Source organism: Crotalus tigris, unplaced genomic scaffold, assembly GCF_016545835.1.
Source record: "Crotalus tigris isolate CLP2741 ecotype Arizona unplaced genomic scaffold, ASM1654583v1 scf7180000018055.714482, whole genome shotgun sequence".
Classification (NCBI taxonomy): Eukaryota; Metazoa; Chordata; class Lepidosauria; order Squamata; family Viperidae; genus Crotalus; species Crotalus tigris.
Window position 1 is genome coordinate 610,669 of NW_024096798.1, and position 19,384 is coordinate 630,052.

At 45.6% G+C, this 19,384-nt stretch overlaps 1 protein-coding gene across 3 annotated transcripts in view; it reads left to right on the forward strand.

Annotated features, from left to right (window-relative positions):
• CAPN10 (calpain 10) overlaps window positions 1-19,384 on the forward strand; it is a 53,185-nt gene that overhangs the window by 10,144 nt on the left and 23,657 nt on the right. For all 3 annotated transcript variants that reach the window (XM_039347220.1, XM_039347222.1, XM_039347219.1), the window contains exons 6-9: window positions 1,492-1,709; window positions 4,639-4,780; window positions 6,592-6,758; window positions 9,871-10,154. In XM_039347220.1, the coding sequence (XP_039203154.1) occupies window positions 1,492-1,709; window positions 4,639-4,780; window positions 6,592-6,758; window positions 9,871-10,154 (811 nt within the window). The remainder of the gene's footprint in view (window positions 1-1,491; window positions 1,710-4,638; window positions 4,781-6,591; window positions 6,759-9,870; window positions 10,155-19,384) is intronic.

Here is a 19,384-nt window from a genome sequence, read left to right on the forward strand (position 1 = left end):
CGCTTTAGCCACAGAAATCTTGGCCTCAATTGTCGTCGTAAGTCGAGGACTCTCTGTACAGCCCGAGAAAGGAGGGAAAGTCCCTTTTGAGCTTCTTCATCCCTGCTCTGGGCTACACTGAGAGCCGTGGAGGCGCAGTGGTTAGAACGCAGCGTTGCAGGCTGACTCTCTGCCCATTGCCAGGAGTTCGATCCTGACCGGCTCAAGGTCGACTCAGCCTTCCATCCTTCCCAGGTCTGTAAAATGAGGACCCAGATTGTTCTGGGGGGGGGAGCGGCATATGCAAGTAATGCAAGTAATGCTGACATTGTAAACTGCTCAGAGAGTGCTGTAAAGCACCGTGGAGCGGTGTATCAGTGCTATTGGTATTGCCCTTCCTTCCTTCCTTCCTTCCTTCCTTCCTTCCTTCCTTCCTTCCTTCCTTCCTTCCTTCCTTCCTTCCTTCCTCCATCCATCTATCCATCCATCCCTGCCTCCCTCTCTCCTCCCTCCCTCCATTCCTCCCTCCTTCCCTGCCTCCCTCCTTCCTTCCCCCTCCCTCCCTCCCCTTCCTCCTTCCGTCCCTGCCTCCCTCTCTCCTTCTTCCCTCCCCCCTTCCTGCCTCCCTCCCCGGTTCCTTCCTCCCTCCCTCCCTCTCCCTTCCTTCCTTCTTTCCACCCTCCCTCCCTCCTTCCCTCCCTCCTTCCTTCCTTCCCCCTCCCTCCCTCCCCTTCCTCCCTCCGTCCCTGCCTCCCTCTCTCCTTCTTCCCTCCCTCCCCCCTTCCTGCCTCCCTCCCCGGTTCCTTCCTCCCTCCCTCCCTCCCTCTCCCTTCCTTCTTTCCACCCTCCCTCCCTCCTTCCCTCCCTCCTTCCTTCCTCCCCCTCCCTCCCTCCCCTTCCTTCCTCCTTCCTCCCTCCCTCCCACCCTGCCTCCCTCCTTCCCTCCCTCCTCCTCCCTCCCTTTCCCTCCCCCCTCCCTCCCTCCCTCCCTCCCTTCCTTCTTCCCAGTGGTTAGAATGCAGTATTGCAGGCTAATTTGCTGCCCACTGCCAGCAGTTCGATCCAAACCCGCTCCAGGTTGACTCAGCTTTCCATCCTCCCGAGGTTGGTAAAATGAGGACCCAGATTGTTGGGGGCAAGAGGCTGACTTTGCAAACCGCTTAGAGCAGGGGTCCCCAGTCCCCGGTCGGTGGACCGGTATTGGGCCGCGGCATGCCTGCAACCGGTCCGCACAAACAAGCAAAGCCCCACCCGCGGGATGCAGGCAGCACACAAAAACCATGCACTTTCCGGTCTGTGGAAAAACCTCCCTCCACGGAACTGGTTCCTGATGCCCCCAAAGTTGGGGACCTCTGGCTTAGAGAGTACCGTAAAGCACTGTGAAGCAGTATAGAAATCTAAGTGCTATTGCTGTGATTTTTTTTCCCCCTTGGCTGCATCTCTTTGTCTCCCGTCTCCCAAGGTCATCCCCACATACCGTGACAACAGGTGTTCGGCTCTTTCTGCTTTCAGGGTTCACGGATCTTACGAGCAGCTCTGGGCAGGCCAGGTTGCCGATGCCTTAGTTGACCTGACCGGAGGCCTTGCAGAACGCTGGTCGCTCAAAGACCTGAGCCAAAACCCAGAACGCGAGCGGGCCGGCAAAGTCCTGGAGAAAACCGTGTTCAGACGGTTCATGGACCTGAAGGAGAAAAGTGTCATGAGCTGTTCCGTCTTCAGTTCACGGCAAGGTAGGGGAAGGGGAGAATTTTACACAGCCGCTTCCGTCTCATCGTTCTCCCGTGGGAAGGTTTCATTCCGTAAACTGTCTCTAATTTCCCTCAACCATTAACACAATACACCCCTGACTTAGAAATAATAATAATAATAATAATAATAATAATATTTCAAGGAGATTCATTATCACCATTACTATTTTTTTATTGCACTGTTTCCTCTGTCAACAATACTGAATAACTCAGGACATGGCTATCAAACATCAAAAACATCTGCTAGACTATCCCACCTCCTTTACATGGAGGATCTGAAGCTGTATGGAAAAACATCATCTGAAATAGAATCGCTGCTCAACACTGTCCGTATATATAGCCAAGATATTGTGATGGAGTTTGGCTTGGACAAATGTGCCACACTTACTATCAAACAAGGAAAAATAATGAAAACTGAAGGAATCAAGATGCCCCACGAAAATAACATTAAGAGTCTGGATTAGGAAGAGTACTACAAATACTTGGGTATCCTTCAAGCTGACAACATCAAGCACACTGAAGTCAAGAACAAGATTAGAGGTGAATACATCAAGAGAGTGAAGAAGATCTTAAAGTCCAAACTCAATGGAGGAAATACCATAAAGGCAATCAACACCTGGGCAATTCCAGTCATTAGGTACACAGCTGAATAGTGGACTGGACTCAAGCAGAACTAAAAGCAATGGATAGGAAGACCAGAAAAATAATGACAATGAATCATGCCCTTCATCCACGCAGTGACATTGATAGACTTATCTACCAAGGCAAATAGGTGGGCGTGGAATGCTACAAGTACATCAGATGGTTGAAGAAGAAAAAATTGCTTTGGAAGAATATCTGAAGAACAATGATGAAGATGCACTGAAATTAGTATATCAGGAAGGCTTACTAACTACTGGAGAGACCAAACTGGCCTACAAGAAAGACCAAATGAAGAACAGAATAGACGCATGGGAAGACAAAGCACTACATGGCCAATACATGAAAAAAATAGCTGGGAAAGCAGATAATAATAAAACCTGGCAATGGCTAAGAGCAGGACAATTGAAGAAAGAGACCGAGGGACTAATTCTGGCTGCACAAGACCAAGCCTTAAGGACAAATGCATACAAAGTCAAAATTGAGAAGACAGCAACAGACAGTACGTGCCGCCTATGCAAAGAAGCTGAAGAAACAGTGGACCACTTGGTAAGCTGTTGCAAGAAGATTGCACAAACTGATTACAAGCAGCGGCATGACAAAGTAGCAACAATGGTGCATTGGAAGATCTGCAAAAAATATCATTTGCCTGTAAGCAAAAACTGGTGGGATCATAAAATAGAGAAAGTCATAGAAAATGATAAAATTAACTGCTCTGGGACTTCAGAATTCAAACAGACAAGCACCTGCAACATAACACCCCAGACTTAACAATTGTTGATAAGAAAGACAAAAAAGTCTGGATAGTGGACGTGGCAGTGCCTGGAGACAGCAGAATAGACAAGAAAGAACTGGAGAAGATAACAAAATACCAAGACCTACAAATAGAAATAGAAAGACTGTGGCAAAAGCAAGCAAGGGTAGTACCAATAGTCATAGGCTCCTTGGGTGCAATTCCAAAACAACTGGAGCACCACTTGAACACCATTGGCATTGACAAATTTGCTATTAGTCAATTGCAAAAGGCGGCCTTATTAGGAACTGCTTCCATCCTGCTACGATACCTGTAATACCATCAAACATCCACATCTGCCTATCCCAGGTCCTGGGTAAGGACTCGATAGGTAGACAAAATGCCAAATCCAGTCTGAACATCTGGCTGACTGTGCGATGATCAATAATAATAATAATAATAATAAAGTTGGAAGGGACCTTAGAGGTCCAGTGTTGGCGCATTCATCGCTTCTGGAGGCAGGTTGTTCCACTGGTTAATTGTTCTCACCATCAGGAAGTTTCTCCTTAGTTCCAGGTTCTCTCCTTGATTAGTTTCCAGGTAGTCCTCAATTTTCAACCATTCATTTAGTGACCGTTCAAAATTACAGCCGCGCTGAAAAAAAGCAACTTATGATCATTTTCACACTGATGACCTTTGCAGGATCAGAATTTGGACGCTTGGCAACTGACTCACATTTATGACGGTTGCAGCGTCCTGGGGTCATCTGATCCCCTTTTGCGACCTTCGGACAAGCAAAGTCAAATGGGGAAGCCAGATTCACTTAAAACAATTGTGTTACTAACTTAACAACGGCAGCGGCTCACTCAACCACTATGGCATGAAAGGTCGTAAAATGGGACAGAATTCACTTAGCAACCGTTTTGCTTAGCAATAGAAATTTTGGGTCTCCGTTGCGGTCGTAAATTGAGGACTACCTGTCATAAGCTCAGTAAAAAGAGCAGATGGAAAAATCTTTTCCTCAGACGTCCTCAAAATCTCCAAATAAGTTACCCAGACTTAATTCAGACATCAAAAAAGATCTGTAAACGCAAGTAAGCTGAATTAAAACTGTCTCCCAGGTTGAACCACACAATCACACAACCACAGAATGAACATCGCAGACGACACTCAAACTCCTTGCCTCAGAAAGGACCACGTTTCCGTAAAAATGTCTAATTTCTGGACCCCATTTGTAAGGCTTATATTCTGCGCTCTTGAGATAAACCAACTGCTTTCCGGGCAGCGTGTCGATGCCCTTTTTGCAACACCTCCTTTGCTCGGACCGGGACCCACAAATGCCTGGCACGGTCCCACCGAGCAGGGCAGACCAGGAAATGGCCAGGTGATGGAGACCCATCATCCCTGAAGCCACTCCCCCTCTTTGAAGCCCCACCCACCACCCTCACCTACCTTCCCAGGAGCTGCTGAGCCTAATGAAAGCTCTCCGAAATGGGATGAAATGGTGGTTTACCACGTTATCTTTTTTCTGCCCTTCAGGAACCAGCCAGCTGGGGGAATTCCACGCCTTCATTGTGGTCGACATGCAGGATCTTTCCAAGGTGTCCAGGAAAGAGACAATCCTGCTGCGGATTCGGAATCCCTGGGGGAGGCGCTGTTGGAAAGGCCCCTGGAGGGAAGGGTGAGTGGACCAGGTGTTGACTCCAGCATCTACAACAGTGTTTCTGTCAAACCCGCCCCTACTTAAATCTTTAAGTAAAAACGATCCTTTGCACCATCCGTTGGGAAAGGAATAGTTTTAATTAGAAGTCAAATGCATTGCGATCAAGCGTAGCCAGAAACTTTTCCCTCCCCTAGTTGCCTCCCATCGCTAACACACACACACACACACACACACACACACACACACACACACACACACACTCTCATCACCAATCAGGTTCAACAAGATTTTTTCAGAACGGTCACATCAAACGCAGGTTGGTATCTGTTGTGATTCTGTGCCAGCCTGTGATCCCAGTAGTTGAGTCTGAGGAATCGGAGGAGGAGGAGGAGGAGGAGGGGCCTGGAGAGCCATCAGAGTCGGAGGGAGGCTCCGATGAGCTGCAGGACTTACAAACTAATGAAACCTGCTCCTTCCACTCGTGATTCAGCTGAGAGCCAGCTGTGCTGGGAAGCTGAGTCGGACTCGGAAGAAGCACAGCTGGAAAACCTCAGAGACGCTCATAAACGTAGGCAGGTCACACGAGTAGGACAGAGGGAGGCAATAGGGCGACTCCAGGGGAAGAGGAGAAAGCAATGAGAAGCCACGCCTTGGGGGCTGCGTAACAAAAAGGGAATGTGTGGGCAAGGCTGGTTGCTGAAGGCAACCATTTGCAAAGAACTTCAGAGTCAAGAGATCACGGTCTGTTTATTTTTGCTTGTGAGTTATTTCCTGTTTGACTCATGCTCCGTTCGTTTTGCTTTTGGACAAGATCTCCATTGGAAAAGTGTTCTGTTGCTTTGGTTTTCTGGGACAATTATCAGGTCTGTAACTCAAATAAAAAGGGTTTATTTTCCAGTCTACTGTTAAAAGAGGGGTTGTCTTTGTGAAGTAACAAGGACATAAGTAGGCTGGGACAGAACAGTGTCCAACTGCCTTCTTCTCCCAGCCGGATGACCTTGAGGCAGCATCTCAGGGATATACGGCTGTTACTTTCATTTCCCCCCCAAGCATCCTCATTCCCACCCACCTTCCCCAGAGTTCACTGCAGATTGTCACTGCACGGTAGCGAAGCACAAGCAAGCATAAGGTGGCAGCTGACAATTTCCCAATTTTGGCTAGTTTAAAGCATGTGGACTTCAAATCCCAGAATTCCCTATCCTGCAGGTATGGAGTTCAATACCCAGGATTTCCCAAACAGCACGTATGGAGCTCCATGTGTTCATTTTATCCATTTCGTTCTCAGTTTTAATGTTTTAACTTTCAGCCGCCCGACGTTTTTGACCTTTTAATTGTTTTACACTGTTTATTTATTTACTAGTGCAGGGGTGGGCAACCTTGGCTCTTTTATGACTCATGGACTTCAACTCCCAGATTTCCTGAAACAGCATGGGGGAACTATGGCCCCTTCATGACTGGTGGACTTCAACTCCCAGAATTCCTGAGCCAGCATGGGGGAACTATGGCCCCCTCATGACTCATGGACTTCAACTCCCAGAATTCCTGAGCCAGCATGGCTCAGCTTGGAAACCTCTCCCTTTCCCCTCAGCATGGCTGGCTCAGGAATTCTGGGAGTTGAAGTCCACGAGTCATCAAAGACCCCAGGTTGGCTATTCCTGACCTATTGAATTTATTTGCTGCCCATCTCGTAACAAACGATTCTGTATAGCTTCGAGATGACTCTGGCATATTTATGATATTGTACAATATTTACAGTATTGCAAGCTGCCAAAACCGGTTCATTTTTTTGTAACCGTATTAATATTCACTGTGGTTTTTTTGGTCTTCAGAGGTCCAGGGTGGAGTCAGCTAGATCCAGTGGTGGGCGCTGAACTTTTATCCCAGCTACAGGAAGGAGATTTTTGGGCTGAAGAAGAGGAATTTTTCACGGAATTTGACGAGGTCATCACCGGGTATCCGGTCACGGAAGAAGGACAGCTTCAGAGTCTTTACACAGGTAGGTGGTGCTGGAAAAAAGCCAGTTTTTAAAGGGAAAAACCCTTTTGCAAAATACAAGGACAAATAATCCTTGACTTATAACAGCTCATTTAGTGACTGTTCGAAGGTACAACTGCATTGAAAAAAGTGACTTATGACTGTTTAGATAGATAGATAGATAGATAGATAGATAGATAGATAGAGAGAGAGAGAGAGAGAAAGATAGGTAGGATAGAGATAGATAGATAGATAGATAGATAGATAGATAGATAGATAGATAGTGATAGAAAGATAGGTAGGAGATAGATAGATAGAGAGATAGAGATAGAGAGATAGAGAAAGATAGGTAGGATAGAGATAGATAGATAGATAGATAGATAGATAGATAGATAGATAGATAGATAGATAGATATAGAAAGATAGAAAGATAGGTAGGAGATAGATAGATAGATAGATAGATAGATAGATAGATAGATAGATAGATAGATAGAGAGATAGATAGAGAGATAAGTAGGATAGAGATAGATAGATAGATAGATAGATAGATATAGAAAGATAGAAAGATAGGTAGGAGATAGATAGAGAGATAGAGAGATAGAGAAAGATAGGTAGGATAGAGATAGATAGATAGATAGATAGATAGATAGATAGATAGATAGATAGATAGATAGATAGATAGATAGATAGACAGACAGACAGACAGATAGGTATAGATGATAGATAGATTGAAAGAGAGAGGTAAAGATAGATGATAGATAGATAGATAGATAGATAGATAGATAGATAGATAGATAGATAGATAGATAGATAGATAGATAGATTGTATTAGTTTTTATAGGGTTAGGAATAAGGTGGGTCAGGGTTAGGGTTGGGATTTGGGTTAGAGTTAAGGTTAGGGTTGGGGTTGGGGGTTTTCCAAATAACATTTTCAATATTTAGGAAACAGCATAATGTCTGGGTTCATGTGTTTAACAAACAATAATAGCTGTAGTTAATTATCATAAACAAGATGTTAATTCATCACTCAATAGCCGCCTTCTTGCTAATATATATATTCAAAATTACATATCACATTCCTTTCTCTCTAACCCGTTTTTCTAGCCATTGGTAGAAATTATCCCATGTTATAAAGTACACCGAGTCTTCTTTCTCTTTAATCTCTAAAGTCAATCTATCCATTTCTGCACACTCTAGAAGAGTGATGGCGAACCTTTTAGAGACCGAGTGCCCAAACTGCAGCCCTAAACCCACTTATTTATTGCAAAGTTGCAGGGCTGCATCAGCATTGTGGTGCCCTCGCGGGGGGGGGGGGCATGGGGGCGTAGTCCACTGGGTGGGCGTGGCTGCAGTGGTCACGGAAGACGGGGTGGGCGTGGCCAGGGCCAGAGCGGTGGGTACCAGTCCCTCGCCATCTCCAGAGCATCCCTGGGGGGGGGGGCAACACCGCTTGCTCACTCACTTCCTGCCCTGTCCCTTCCAAATGCCACGTACTCACTACTCTGGCAAACTCTGCTGGGGCAACGGTGCGCGTGCCCACAGAGAGGGTCTGAGTGCCGCCTCTGGCATGCGTGCCACAGGTTCATCACCACTGCTCCAGAATTTTCTTAATTAGTATGTCAACGCTGCAAATATTGTATATTCTTGCTTTTGACAATATGCAGAATTGTCTGGTAAATATGGGGTTAATAAAGAGCAGAAGGGGCGTTGGGGGTAAACCCCCGGGAATGAAAGAGGAAGAAAACATTTGACCTTCATACTAATTGGATAGTGTGAGATATGAGGGCTAATTTAGGGAGGGAACATGCTGATAACTGCTCAGAGGAAGAGAACTTAGATCCTAGCATCCCTCCATTGTGCCTGTGCGGACATTTTGTAACATTAAAAGACTTTTAGGAAAATAAATGCCTGGAAGTTCTTTGGAATGTTTCATTAGCCGGAACCACATCATAGTACTTCTTCAGCTGGTAAGTTTTCATTTTTCCAATGTTGGGCAAATACAGTTCTTGCTGCTGTTTGTAGGTGTAGTATTAAATATCTGCAGTCTTTCTCCTAATTAGCTCCTATTATTCCTAGCAAAACTTATGACTGTTTTTCACACGACCGTTGCAACGTCCGTGTGGTCACACGATCCAAATTCAGGCACTTGGCATACTGACTCATATTTATGACAGTCGCAGTCTCCCGGGATCGCGTGATCCCCTTCTGACCAGCAACGTTCATGGGGAAGCCGGATTCACTTTACAACCGTGTTTCTCACTTAACAACTGCAGGGATTCGCTTAAGAGCGGTGGCAAGAACAGTCGTAAAATGGGGCAAAATTCACTTAGCTACTGTCTTAACCTTTGGGCTCAACTGTGGTCATAAGTAGAGAACTTCCTACAGTTGAATAGCCAAGATGCAGCTAGGGGAAGGTTTCCAAAAAACGTCTCTTGCCTCAGATCTTTCTTTCTGCACATGCTCAGAGTTCACGAAGAGAAGGGTGGTCCGAGAAGGGTCACCTCGGCCTCATGTTCAGATGTTGCTAGGCAGAGCCTCCTTGTTCCTTCTCCTTTTCTTAAGGACTATCTGTAGTCCTCAACTTATGACCACAATTGAGCCCGAAATATCCATCTCTATGTGCGACATTTGTTAAGTGCAGTTTGCCCCTTTTACGACCGTTCTTGTCACCGTTTTTAAGCAAATCACTGCAGTTGTTAAGTGAATAAGACAGTTGTTAAGGGAATCTGGCTCCCCCCCGTTGACTTTGCATGTCAGAAGGTCCCAAAAAGGGATCACGTGACTCTGGGACGCTGCGACCGTCATAAGTATGAGCCCATCTGTCAAGCCTCCGAATGCTAATCACGTGACCCCTGGGGGAAGCTGCAACGGTCGTAAGTGTGAAAAGCGGTCGTAAGTCACTTTTTTCAGTGCCGTGGTAACGTCAAACGGTGACCAAACCAACGGTTGTAAGTTGCGTACGGCTTGTGTAGGGTTTCCGGCTTGAGTAGGGGGTTGGACCGCAGGATTTCCAAGGTCCCTTTCAGTTCTTTTGTTCTGCTATTCTGTTTCTGCTTACCCCAATCAAAAGCCGCGTGGGTCTCAAGCCGCAGCAGCAGAGTCGTGACGCGTATCCTTTCCCCCCCCCCCGACAGACAAAGTGCTCAGCCACACGCAGAAGCTGTACGGATCCTGGGTGCGAGGGCAGTCGGCCGGCGGTTGCCGTAACAACAGCACCTTCCCCACGAACCCCAAATTCTGGCTGAGAGTCTGTGAGCAGAGCGAGGTCTGCATCGCCCTCCTGCAGAAGCCCCGGAAGCACAGCGCAGATTGGGCCGGCAGGATTCGCGCCTGGCCTCGCCTCCCGGAAGCGGATCCCTCCTTGGTGGATAACGTCCGAGGGAAGAATTACCACGCCCTGGGCTTGCACATCTGGAAGGTAGGAGAGATGAGCCGGGCCTACAGGTAGACGAGCCCTTTCGGAGTTTTTTTTTTTTTTTGTCCCCCGGGAAGTAAGATTCTAGTCCTCAAGATTTCTGAGAGAAATGAATCTCTCTCTGTGGCGTGAAGCTCTCGGTTGGCCTTTCCGGTTTCCGGAGGAAATGGGAATAAGATTGTTGTGATGTCTCCTGGAGCTTCTGTCTGAGGCACGGCTGCCACCAAACCAGACAGTGAGGCGGTTTGTTTATTTATTTATTTTATTTATTTATGAGACTTATATACCGCTTTAAGTGCAAGCACCCTCTAAGCGGTGTACACCAGTAAGCAATGTATATATATATATATATATATTTACATTGCCCCCAACAATCTGGGTCCTCATTTTACCTACCCAAGAAGGATGGAAGGCTGAGTCAACCTTGAGCCGGTGAGATTTGAACCGCTGACCTGCTGAACACAGTCAGCTAAAGTGGCCTGCAGTACTGCACTCTAACTGCTACGCCACCTCGGCTCTTGTTAAGACAATGTCAATCGTGCCTCTGTTAAAAAGTGGCCAGAACAGAAGGAGAAAGACACGCAGGAAATGCAGGTGCTGGTTTGCACGCTTCACTAATAAATTTTACTTTTTCTTATAAGTGGGTAAGTGAACTGGAGGACTTGACTAATCAAATGAATTTTGCAGCCCAGGAACAACTGAATCTAGTTATATGGTTTGAGTTAAGCTGATCCAAAGCTACCTAAGATGCACAAAGTAACTTCAATCTTCCAGGCTGCGGGTGGGGTGGGGGGCAGGAGAATAAAAAAAGTCAAGATGGCTCCAAAGCGCCTGAAGGCAGGACAAGAAGCAACGGATGGGAACTCATCAAGGAGAGAACCAACCTGGAATTAAGGAGAAACTTCCTGACAGTTAGAACAATTAACCAGTGGAACAACTTGCCTCCAGAAGCGGTGAATGCTCCAACACTGGAAGTTTTTAAGAAGAGACTGGACAGCCCTTTGTCCGAAATGGTATAGAGCAGTGGTTCTCAACCTGTGGGTCGGGACCCCATTTGGGGTCGAACAACCATTTCACGGAGGTCGCCAAACAATGCAGTCCGCCATTTTTTTCCCCCTTTTCCTTAGCTGTGCTATTCGCTTTTATTCTATTGGCTTTTGAAAGCCAATAGAATAGACTCTGTTGAACAGAGTCTAATTCTATTGGCTTTCAAAAGCCAATAGGAATTGTCCAGGCTGTCTCTGCCCTGCTGAGCCCGCCAAAAGTCCCATTCTGCAAACGGTGCTGCACCAGTTGAGTAGTCCTCGACTTACGACCAGTTGAGTAGTCCTCAACTTACGACCAATTGGGGGTCGCGGCATTAAAAAGGTTGAGAACCACTGGTATAGGGTTTCCTGCCTGAGCAGGGGGCTGGATTAGAAGACCTCCAAGGCCCCTTCCAGCTCTATTCTGATTGATTGGTTTTGAAAAAAAAAGTGCAAAGAAGAGCAACTAAGATGACTTAAAACCTGGAAACAAAAACATAATAATAATAATAATAATAATAATAATAATAATAATAATAATAATAATAATAATAATAATAATAAAGTTGGAAGGGACCTTGGAGGTCATCTAGTCCAACCCCCTGCTCAGGCAGGAAACCCTATACCATTTTGGACAAATGGCTGTCAGTCTCTTCTTAAAAACTTCCAGTGTTGGAGCATTTACTGCTTCTGGAGGCAAGCTGTTCCACTGATTAATTGTTCTCACTGTCAGGAAGTTTCTCCTTAGTTCTAGGTTGCTTCTCTCCTTGATTAGTTTCCACCCGTTGCTTCTTGTCCTGCCTTCAGGTGCTTTGGAAAATAGCTTAATTCCCTCTTCTTTATGGCAGCCCCTGAGATATTGGAATACTGCTATCATGTCCCCCCTTGTCCTTCTCTTCGTTAAACTAGACATACCCAATTCTAGCAACCGTTCCTTATATGTTTTAGCCTCCAGTCCCCTAATCATCTTTGTTGCTCTTCTCTGTACTCTTTCTAGAGTCTCAACATCTTTTTTACATCGTGGTGACCAAAACTGGATGCAGTATTCCAAGTGTGGCCTTACCAAGGCATTGAAGAGTGGTATTAATACTTCACGTGATCTTGATTCTATCCCTCTGTTAATGCAGCCTAGCACTGTGTTGGCCTTTTTGGCAGCTGCAGCACACTGCTGGCTCATATTTAAGTGATTGTCTACTAGGACTCCGAGGTCCCTCTCACAGTTACTACTATTGAGCATGGTGCCACCTATGCTGTACTTGTGCATTTGGTTTTTCTTGCCTAAATGTAGAACCTTGCTTTTTTCACCATTGAATTTCATTTTGTTAGTTAGTGCCCAGTGTTCAAGTCTGTCCAGATCCTTCTGTATCTGAAGCCTGTCTTCTGGAGTGTTGGCTATTCCTGCCAGCTTGGTGTCATCTGCAAATTTGATGAGTTCCCCATCTATCCCTTCATCCAAATCGTTGATGAAGATGTTGAAGAGTACTGGGCCCAGAACAGAGCCCTGGGGCACCCCACTACACACTTCCCTCCATATAGATGCAGTTCCATTGAGGACCACTCGCTGAGTACGGCCGGTCAGCCAGCTACGGATCCATCTGGTGGTGGTTCTGTCTACCCCACATTTTTCTATCTTGTCAAGTAGTAGGTTGTGATCTACTTTATCAAATGCCTTACTGAAGTCCAAGTAAATTATGTCCACAGCATTCCTCTGATCCACTAATTTTGTCACTTGGTCAAAGAATGCAATAAGATTTGTCTGGCATGATCTATTTTTGACAAACCCATGTTGGCTTTTAGTAATGACTTTGTTTGCCTCTAGGTGTTCGTTGATTCGTTGTTTGATTATCTTTTCCAGGATCTTCCCAGGTATTGAGGTCAGGCTGATAGGTCTGTAATTTCCTGGATTCATTTTTTTTCCTTTTTTGAGGATGGGAACTACATCAGCTCTTTTCCAGTCCTCTGGTAGTTCCCCTGTGTTCCAGGATCTTTGAAAAATATAGTTCAGTGGCTCCGATATCACATCTGCCAGTTCCTTGAGAACTCTGGGGTGTAATCCATCTGGTCCTGGCGATTTGAACTCATCTAGGCTGGACAGGTGCTCCCTAACCATTTTCTTGCCTATCTTAGCTTGTGTTTCTGTTTTGTTTTTTATGGCACTATTTTTGATAGGTTGGTCTGTTTTTTCCCTTTGTGTAAAGACAGATGCAAAAAATGAGTTAAATAGTTCTGCTTTCTCCCTGTTGCTTGTCACCTTCTTGCCACTTCCACCCACTAATGGACCAATCATTTCCTTCACTTTTTTCTTGTTTTTTACATGTTGAAAGAAGCTTTTTTTGTTATTTTTGACTTTGGTCGCAAGCCTTAGTTCATTTTGAGCCTTGGCTTTCTTCACTTCATCTTTGCAGGCTCGGGCTATTTGCTGATATTCTGACTTAGTTATGTTCCCCTCTTTCCACTTTCTGTACTTGTCCTTTTTATCTTTCAATTTGTCAGAGAGTTCTTTATGCAGCCATGCTGGTTTCTTTTGAGAGCTGTTATTTTTCCTCTTTGTTGGTATTGTTCTAGACTGTGCTTTTATTATCTCATTTTTCAAAATTTCCCAAGCTTCTTGAGTTGTTTTCCCCTTGAGGATTCTCATCCATGGAATCCTTCCCAAGCCCTCTCTAAGTTTATTGAAATTAGCTCTCTTGAAGTCCAAGACTCTAGTTTGACTGTGTTCTATTGGTTGTGCTTCTATAATGTTGAATTCTAATATTGCATGATCACTTCCTCCAGGGTTCCTATGGCTTCAACACCGTCTATCATTTCATCTCTGTTAGTGAGAATTAGATCCAAAATGGCTAATCCCCTAGTTCCCTTCTCTACTTTTTGGGAGACAAAGTTGTCTGCTAGGTTTGCCAGGAACCTGTTTGATCTTCCACTTGGTGCGGAGTTTGTCTCCCAGTTGATGTCAGGGTAGTTAAAGTCCCCCATTACTATTGTGGTGTGCTTCCTACATACCTTAGTTAGCTGACTAGCAAAAAGTTCATCTATTTCCTCTGTTTGGTTGGGTGGTCTGTAGTATACACCTATGGCAATGTCATTTCCCCCCCCCTTTTATATTGACCCAAATGCATTCAAGAGAGTTTTTATCATTGTTGTACTCTATTTCTGTGGAGATGTAGTTATTTCTTATATAGAGAGCAACTCCACCTCCTCTTTTATTTGGTCTGTTTCTTTTAAATAATTTAAATCCCTCTAGCTGTGTGTTCCATGTGTGAGTTTCATCCCACCATGTTTCCGTAATGGCAACAATATCGTATCTGCCCTCGTTAACCTGAATTTCTAGTTCACCCTGTTTGCTGTTCATACTCTGTGCATTGGTGTATAAACATTTGAGTCCTTTGTGGGTGGCCCTGTGTTTCCTTTCTACATAACCTGTGTGGTGCCTGAGTTCCCCTATTGTCTTACCACCTATTTGGTTAGTGCACTTTATGTGGCACTCGCTATTAGAGGCTTCATTTTGATTGATAGCAAGGTTGGTATTCTTGTCCACACACACATCTATGCTACATGCACTGATAGCCCTATAGTTTTTAAATTGCCGGGGACAGGGTTGTTCCGTATCAATTAACTCCCTGTCCCCGCTGTTTAGTTTAAATTTCCCTCCAGAAAATCTGTGAATTTATAGCCGAGTAACTCAGTCCTTTTTTTGATGGATGCAAACCATCTCTTTTGTACATCTTTTGATTGGACCAGCTACTGACATCGTGACTAATATATCCGAAGCCTTCCCCTTTACACCACTCCTTTAGCCACATATTGAATTGTGCTATGCGCTGGCCTTTTCCGTTTTGCTCCTTATACACTGGTAAAACCTCTGAGAAAGTATGAAGAACGGTTGCAGGAACTGGCTATGGTCAGTCTTTAGAAAAGAAGGACTAAGGGGGACATGAGAGCAGTCTTCCAGTATTTCAGTGGCTGCCACAAAGAAGAGGGGCGGGGGTCAACTTATTCCCCAAAGCGCCTGAAGGCAGGACAAGAAGCAACGGGTGGAAACTAAGCAAGGAGAGAAGCAACCTAGAACTGAGGCGAAATTTCCTGACAGTGAGAACAATTAACCAGTGGAACAGCCTGCCTCCAGAAGCAGTAAATGCTCCAACACTGGAAGTTTTTAAGAAGAGACTGGACAGCCATTTGTCCGAAATGGTATAAGGTTTCCTGCCTGAGCAGAGGGTTGGACTAGATGACCTCCAAGGTCCCTTCCAGCTCTGTGATTCTGTTCCACGTACTCCCTCAACGTCCGGCCACAACTGAGCCAAACATTTCTGTGGTTAAATGAGACATTTGTTAAATGAGTTTTGCCCCATTATACAAACTGTCCTTGACAGAGTTTTTAAGTGGATCACTGCAGTTGTTAAATTTGTAGCCTGGTTGTTACATGGATCATGGCTTCCCCACTGACTTTGCTTGTCAGAAAGTCATAAACGGTGACCACAGGACCCTGGGGGACACAGCAACCATCATAAATATTAACCAGTTGCCAAGCATCTGGATTTTGATCACATGCTCATGGGGATACTCCAAAGATTGTAACTGAAAGATGGTCATAAATCACTTTTTTCAGTGCTATTGTAACTTTGAACGGTCACTAAATGAACTGTTGTAAGTCGAGGACTATCTGTATTCTGTTATCTACTTCTTAGCTGCCCCCTATCCTGGGCAAATCATGGCTTTACTCCACCCACAAATTTTGCCAAGTGGATGCCTTTTCTCCTTGAAGCGGTGTGGTCTGCCTTGTAAAATTGGAGACGCGGCAAGTTGGACTGTTGCTCGCATTAAAATTAAATGGTGCTGAACAACAAATCCTTTCCCCCCACCCTTCCTTAATGGATTTTTTATAGGAAAATAAAATGCCTAAAGGACCAGGGGAAGCGTCCAAAGAATGCGATGTCATTTGGGTCTCTCCTAAACTTCCTTGCAAGACTTTGGCTTGTGATTTGACTGGCGATCTCCACACACTCAGCAGGAAGCTAGCTTGTGCGGTATTTAATTTGGGGAGTTTTTTTTCATAGAAAAGGTTTTTCTGTACCACCCACTAACTTTTCTCTGAAGGTGGCAGGTCGCCAACTTAAAAGATCCCCCCAAAATGCAATCCATCAGATTATGCATCTCACTAGAACAGCATACCATAAGAAAGGCTGAGCGCCAAAGAATGGAGGCCTTTGAACTCTGGTGCTGGAGAAGACTCCTGCGAGTCCCCTGGACTGCAAGGCGATCCAACCGGTCAGTCCTACAGGAGATCAACACCAACTGCTTTTTAGAAGGCCAGATCCTGAAGTTGAAACTCAAGTACTTTGGCCACCTAATGAGAAAGAAGGACTCACTGGAGAAGAGCCTGATGCTGGGAAAGATGGAGGGCAAGAGAAGAAGGGGACAACAGAGAATGAGGTGGCTGGATGGAGTCACTGAAACGGTAGGTGTGAGCTTAAATGGACTCCAGAAGATGGTAGAGGACAGGAAGACTTGGAGGAACGTTGTCCATGGGGTCGCAATGGGTCGGACACGACTTCGCAACTAACAACAACAGAACAGCATAAGAAAATTAAACCGACATATTAGGTGGTCCAATTCGTTTCGTGCCCGTTTGAAGTTACAACAGCACTAAAAAAAAACAATTTGTGACCGTTTTTCATACGACCGTTGCAGCATCCTCGCGGTCGCGGGAACTGGCTCATCTTTAGGACGGTCGCAGTGTCCCGGGCGTGTCACATGATCCACTTTTGCGACCTTCTGACAAGCAAAGTCAATGGGGCAAGCCAGATTCGCTTAACAACCAGGTTACTAACTTACCAACTGCAGGGATTCACTTCACAAGCGTGGCAAGAAAGGTGATAAAACGGGGAGCAAACTCCCTTAATAAATGTCTCACTTAGCAACAGAAATTGGGTCTTAAGTCAAGGCCTGCCTGCACATCTCTTCCCTCTCACCTTTACAGTTCAAGAAACTAGGGAAGGATTCTTCCGAGATGCTTCTCACATCCCTTTTCCTTCTGTGGGCTTAGCTGCCTCTTATCTGACCAACTGTTCTGTCCCAGCCTAGGTGAGTCCTTGTTAATGCACAAGGATCAACCCCTCTTTTAACAAGTAGGCTGGAAATGCAGGGAAAACAAACCCCTTTTATTAGTTAGGTACAGACCTGCAAAATGTCCCCAAAGCAAAGGCAAACAAAACACGATGCAAACGGAGAATTGTCCAAGGCAACCAAACCACGATTCAAACGGAGAATTGTTCACAAGCAAGGCAAACAAAACAGGATTCCATGAAACTTGAGTCCTTTGCAAATGGTTGCCTTCAGCAACCAGCACCGCCCACATCTTCCCTTTTTATTATGCATCCCCCAGGCATGGCTTCTCAATGCCTTCTCATCCTCCCTTGGAGTCGCCCCATCGCCTCCCTCTGTCCTGCTCTTGTTGCCTGTCTGCGTTTATGAGCATCTATAATGTCTTCCAGATGTGAGTCCTCAGAGTCTGACTCAGCTTCCCCGCACGGCTGAGTCTCAGCCTGAGCACGATTGGAAGGGCCAAGCTCTTCATCAGAGTGTAAGTTCTGGAGCTCATCAGAGCCTTCCTCCGACTCTGATGGCTCTCCAGGCCCCTCCTCCTCCTCCTTTGGTTCCCTGGACTCAGCTGCCGGGTCCAGTGGCTGGCATGGACTCACAACACCATCGGGGACCCTGATCTTGGAGGAAACATAACTCCATCCAGTGCAAGACAAACTCCAACACAGTTGGAAAAACTACAGTGGCCTCCATCCATCCGCCATCTCCAGAAGCATCCAGGGCTGCTGCTTCAGTGAATGCATGGTTGATCATGGTCTCTTTCATTCTGGAGATTCTTAGTCATCCAGGCCACGGTTGTTCCAAAGGTGCTTTTTCAAGAGGCAGCCTTTCTTGAACTCGGCAACTTTTAAGATGTGTGGACTTCAACTCTGTGCTAGCTGGGAATTCTAATGGTCAAACTCCCAAAGGTGTTTTTTTTTTTCAGGAGGCAACTGGACCTTCTTGTTTTTTCTTTGAAGAAGTTTCGCTTCTCATCCAAGAAGCTGCTTCTGCTCTGACTGGATGGTGGGAAATGGAAAGATTTATACTCCTTGCAGACAGCTGTTCATTTGCATTCTTTTAGAGAGTCGTTGAGGCCACTTGGAGGCTTATCTGTGTCCTCGGGGTCATCTGAGTGGTGCAAATGGGTGTGGAGCCTTCTTGGACTTGCTGAAAGGACTGTGTGTTATAGACTGGAGATAGTTGATGTCACTGCTCAGATGATCTTTGTGTTTCCAAAGAATGCTTTGGTGACAAAGCTGGATTGGAATTCAGCACCAAAGTAGCTTTTGCAAAGTTGAAAGAGCTCCTTGTATTCCCGATGTACTTTGAAAATCCAGTGTCTGGGTTTCTCAATTTGTAAAGCGACGCGAGCTTTCCCTCCTACATACAGGTGGTCCTCGACTTGATTTAAAGTCTAACCAGCTTGTATAATGTGAGATGAATGATGCAATGTTAGGAATGACTCAGCAGGAGTCTGTATCCCTTTAAGAACTTGAGTATAAAAGGGAAGGCCTTGCTGGAGTCTCTCTCTCTCTCTCTCCCTCCCTCTCTCTCTCTCTCTCTCTCTCTCCCCCTCCCTCCCTCCCGTTTTCTGCTGTAATTGCTGTGTGTTGGAGTTTGCTGTATCACCATGTGTGTGTAACAACAACAACAACAACAACGTTGGAGGGGACCTTGGAGGTCTTCTAGTCCAACCCCCTATTCAGGCAGAAAACCCTATACCATTTCAAACAAATAGCTATCCAGTCTCTTCTTAAAAACTTCCAGTGTTGGAGCATTCACCGCTTCTGGAGGCAGGCTGTTCCACTGGTTAATTGTTCTAACTGTCAGGAAGTTTCTTGTTAGTTCTAGGTTGTTTCTCTCCTTGGTTAGTTTCCATCCGTTGCTTCTTGTCCTGCCTTCAGGTGCTTTGGAGAATAGCTTGACTCCCTCTTCTTTGTGGCAGCCCCTGAGAGATTGGAAGGCTGCTATCATGTCTCCCTTAATCCTTCTCTTCATTAAACTAGACAAACCCAATTCCAGCAACCGTTCCTTATCTGTTTTAGCCTCCAGTCCCCTAATCATCTTTGTTGCTCTTCTCTGCACTCTTTCCAGAGTCTCAATATCTTTTTTACATCGTGGTGACCA